This window comes from Myzus persicae, unplaced genomic scaffold (genome assembly GCF_001856785.1).
Source record: "Myzus persicae strain clone G006 unplaced genomic scaffold, MPER_G0061.0, whole genome shotgun sequence".
NCBI lineage: Eukaryota > Metazoa > Arthropoda > Insecta > Hemiptera > Aphididae > Myzus > Myzus persicae.
The window spans coordinates 131,865-137,181 of record NW_019104047.1 but is presented as its reverse complement, the minus strand read 5'-3'; the positions used below and the strand labels follow the sequence as shown (position 1 = coordinate 137,181).

Below are 5,317 nucleotides of genomic sequence, written 5' to 3'. Positions count from 1 at the left end.
ACATTTTAGTGTTTAGTGTTATTTGTATAATTAGGTTATTACATTTTTTATACGTTAATAAGTAGGTACCTGATTATAATGAAACCAGGAAAAATCAATATTTGCATCATCAAAATAATTCGTGAATTGACATCAAATCCATATAAATTGTATGTGGACAGTAATTCGGAAATATACATCTTTTAATAAAATAAATGATACTATGATGCGCTTCAGGTCCGTTAAATCCCATCAAACAATATATAACCGAAAAACTCAAAACATTTTTTTTTTGTAAGTGTACGGTAAATTTACTTTACAGGTAAAATTTTACATAGTAAATTTACAAGACTTACACATCACTAGTATTTATTATTTTGTAACTTCCAATGGTATTTAACTTGAACTTTGATGCTTGAGCTTGCATTTAATTGATTATTAGTATTCATTCCCAATTTGCGTTATAAATTATTTATACTATTAGGAAAATTGTTTTCAACTTATCCATTTCTGGTTGCTTCGAAATAAGAGTTTAGGTTCTATGTTTAGAGGGGTTCTAGTCTGTCATTTTTTAAGTAGTAATAATTAGGCTAGCTTTGAGGCAGGTATATCCGGGTCATGTTAATGTGTCCTATAGTGTATATGAACATGAGTGTGTGTATACAGCACAACGGGGCGTTAGAAATACAGTCGATTACAGCACCAAAGTGTTATCATTTTTATTTTATCAGTGTTATCACAATAATATAAGTAATATATATAATATAAGTGAGAATATACATGTTTTACAAATGTTTCTGGTCGTCCGTGTAAAAATAAGGGTATTTTATTTGATATTTGTTTATAATATGATGAAAGTTTGTAATTTTTTGTCTGATATTTACTTAAACTTTGTGTTAGACTTAGATAGAACCATGTTTTTAATCAAACCTGAACCAAATATTATTTCATTATATTTAAAATATATTGATATTTAATATTCATTTTTTATTTCTCTAGTTCGATTTTCAAACCGAACTTAACAGTTTAACACCCAGAGTTTAGTTTGGTTCAGAAATCGAACAGTTTGTAACATCTCTAAGTTTCTAGAACACTGTTTAAGAACTTAGCAGTTTCAAATAAAAACTCTTTTAAAGTCTCTACCCGATTATTTTTGGCAATAATTGATTTAACTCTATTTTTAATTTTTTTTTTTAGCATATAATATGTTCTGAGTTGTATTATGTATACTATTAAAAGAAAAAGATAATAAAGAAAAATGAATTACCCCGCATTATTTATATGTTATATTTATTTGCATTGAAAATATAAAACATAAAATGTCTAATATATTGTGGTTTTTATATATACAATATATTAGATATGATTTAATATATTTAATACGATAGTGTCACCAACATAAATATAATACTATAATTATAATTATAATCTTAGTTCTCAGTGGTTCTAATTCGTCAATTAAGTATAATAAATATAAAATAAAAAATCACAATAATAAATACAAATTAGGTTAGGTATAATTAGTCTTTTGATTTAAGTCTTAGGTCTTTTATGGGTTTTCGGTAAATCTAATAATACTGTTGAACTACGTTTTTTAGGTAGCAGCGGTAAACCATTTTGCTTTATAACCATTTCACTCATTTTATTATGGACATTATTTAAAGTATCTAGTGCTTTTGACAATTCTGGATGTTGTTTTTCGTCTATGATGTAAGTTCAATCAATCATTTTCTTAAGTAATTCTCGACATTGGGCTGGTATATTTGAAATATTTTCATTGGTCCTCGAATTTGGATTAATAGAGGTAATGGCATTTTCATTATTTTCATTTAAAACTGTAACACTGTTTTGAATTTTAATTTCATGATCTGTATTATTAGTAATTGAATACCGAGGATCAGATGATATGAAAACATTATTTTGAAATGTTTGTGGTAAATCTTCAAATGAACATCCTGGTACATAAATAAATAATGCACACACATGTTTACATTTCCAATGATATTTTTTAAAATCTAAACATGTACAACTGGGTAATTGAAAATTTACTATATATGAGGAAGAGTCACTTTCATTCTTTACTTCGAACAATCATTTATCCATATCTAATTTTTTAATTTTTTTTTCATTATAGATATTCTGAGCTGTAGCATATAGTGAATATACATGTTTAACAAATGTTTCTGGTCGTCCGTGTAAAAATGAAGGTATTTTATTTGATATTTGTTTATAATATGATGAAAGTTTGTAATTTTTTGTCTGATATTTACTTAAACTTTGTGGTAAAAACTGTTCAATTATATTTAATATATATTTTTATATTATATACTATTTAAAGACTTGTTACTCTGCATTTTTAAATAAAAACTCTTTAAAAGTTTATTTTGAGTTTCTACCCCATTATTTGTGGCAACTTTTATGTCATATTCTAATTTAAGCATGGTTGAAGAATCCAAAGGCACAAGAATACTTCATTTTTTATTTTATACCTACAATTTTACTTTATGCATTGATTTTAAAATAAAAATTATTTTGTAGTTGAAAATGTATAAATTCTAACACTGATAACACGGATAAAAAAAATGATAACACTTTGGTGCTGTAATCGACTGTATTTATAACGACCCCAGCAAAACGCATCTTATCTCAACGCGTTTTCGCACTCGCAGGCACATGTCAATATATCAAATTAGGGAACAGTATTTGGTTACTTTTCAAGTTAAAACATACCTTGCGACCTTAATTCTGTAAAAATCCTAATATTTATTAACATATCCTCTAGAGAACGGTCGATGAGGAATTTTTTTGAAATTTGAATTTCTTCAATAGGTATATATGACTGAACAAAAATGTTGTGTTTACTGAAATGTTATGATATTTTAATATTGTAAAAAGTTCAAACTTAGAAAAAAGTGCTCTGACGGTTCTGAGGAGAACAAAGGAGGTTAATAAATGTTATTATTTCAACAGCAATAAAATCGAACAATCCAAAGTCTCACAGTCTTATCATAGCAAAGGATTTAAAAACGATTTTTTTAGAATCACCTTAAAAGTAGTCCGTAGACGCTTATGTTCGAAATCTCCAGATTTCTTCATTACTCTGTATATGTCTCTATTTTTATGATATATTATTGTTCTTGGGCCTTCTGAATAAGTATTGTTGATTTATATTTTCTAAATGCTCTGTAATAATTTGTTAATTTTTGATTTTGTATATCCTTTTTCATTTTCATATTAAGCTTATCCCAATTTGTATTGATGTCACAAGACCACTGATAATCCATGGTTTTAACTTACAATTTTTCCAACTTGATTAGTACTCTGATACAATACAATTATTGGTACTTGTTTGTTATCGCCCCGCCAGTACACCGTATAAAATTTATCGCCCCGCCACTCTTGTTTGTTATCGCCCCTCCATATATAAAAAAAATTTCAATGTATAATATTATTTTATTTTATTTTAATAGTTTTAAATATATAAATGTTTAGTATAAAATTTAAATTAAAAAATGTATAAAATATAAAATATGTATAAAAATGTAGAAAATATATTATGAATCTATAGTTATAATGGAGGCCAGAATTCGGAAATATCTTTGAGGATAGTTTCAAATGCGTCTTGTTCTCCGAGACGTGTTCTCCACATAAACTCTGCCAAATATGATTCTAGAAAATTTCTGTTAGTTCCACGACGCTTTTTATTGCCCCATTTAGCAGAACCCCACAACCTCTCAATATGTTGGGTGTGAGCCCCTGTGTCCGGATCGACAAAATTATACGTGTGGTTTACAGTATTATGTTTGAATCCCACTTGCTGCAAATTATTGTAAGCTTTCCAACAATCTGACAAAATTATTGAGCCTGGTCTTATATATCTTTGTATTATAGGTAACAAAGTTTTCTCCGATCGATCTGGTACACTGATTATAAAACACGCTTTAGTTTCCCGACATATTCCACCAAAAATCCATTGTTGTGGCAGAATACGCCCAGCATTATTTTTTCTACGCACAAATAAACTTTCATCTATTTCAACAAAAAGACCGGGTCCACCAATTTCTTTATTTTGATTATTTTCAAGCTTCCATACACATACCTCACGTAGATAATTACTCCAATCAACCACAGCATTTTGTCCCATATTTAATTCACGTTTACAAAATGTTACTGAAGACATTTCTCGGGCCCAGTAGTATATGAAATGGACAATTGTGTGTATTGGTAGTCTAGAGCCAGTTAGCCAATTATTAATTCTTAATCCTTTTTCCTTTCGGCAACTTCTTTTCTGACATCGCCATCGCGATCCCTTGATAAACATTATATGGCCATTTTCACACACTTCACTAACTTTAATTATATTATGTTTTTGTAAAAAGCTAATTCCAGTATCACTGTTTGAAACAATTGTAAGTAATTCAGTAAAATTCATAATTTAATTTAATTTTTCGAATTTCTCAGTAGTAGGTAATAAGTAAATGAAATAGTAAACGAATGCCAGCAACGAACTAATATCCTATATCATAAAAATGATAAAATATACTTTTCTCATTTTCTAAAATAGATCACAAACGATTAGCAATAGCGATAAATTGTATGCGATGTACAGGAGGCGCGATAACAAACAAGAGTGGCATGGCGGGGCGATAAATTTTATACGGTGTACTGGCGGGGCGATAACAAACAAGTACCCAATTATAAATTGTGTCAAATATATTTTTATTAAAAATATTTAATGCAGTATTAGTGTTATTGATTTATAATTATCCATTCAATTCGACATACGATACAGGATAACAATCTAACTGCCTTATTATAATAATCAATTTATCAATATATGGTTTTTATTTAAATTTGAATACTTATTAATGGATTGGATATTTACTAGTGAGTTGTGAGTTTTTTAAACAACCTTCCTATAATATTTAATGATCTGTTATACTAGTCTTAATTGCTGCTAGAACAGGAATATCATTTTTACTAAATATTAGGTCAAAACAAGATCTAGTGTCGTATCGCACTCTAGTATGAATACAGATTTGAAAAGTAAAACCATTTGATGATAGTATATTTAAATAATTTTCAGCTAAAGAAATGTATGTTTTTCTAATATGTCAATATTTTCAAACCATATACAATTTTATTTGTATAAGACCTGAGGTCATTATGGTAAATAGTTGAGATAATAAAATGTTTATAGTTTGTGGTGATTAATGGTGAATTATTTGCCTCTAAAATTGTAATATGCTTATTATTTAGCTTGAAGTTTAATTTTATGCAACTAGCGTCTGAGAACAAGTTGATTAATAGATATAATATGCTTATACTGTATTGTTTC

The 5,317-nt window shown here is 27.8% G+C and overlaps 1 protein-coding gene across 1 annotated transcript; it reads right to left on the bottom strand.

The window, feature by feature from the left end:
• Window positions 1–3,547: 3,547 nt before the first annotated feature.
• On the bottom strand, window positions 3,548–4,411 carry LOC111038054. Its single transcript, XM_022320980.1, has one exon. The coding sequence runs from the start codon at window positions 4,409–4,411 to the stop codon at window positions 3,548–3,550; it is 864 nt and encodes a 287-aa protein (XP_022176672.1).
• Window positions 4,412–5,317: the final 906 nt, after the last annotated feature.

What these genes read in the sequence shown, in the direction of transcription:
- LOC111038054 (XM_022320980.1), bottom strand. Translation starts at nt 4,411, where the DNA reads ATGAATTTTACTGAATTACTTACAATTGTTTCAAACAGTGATACTGGA.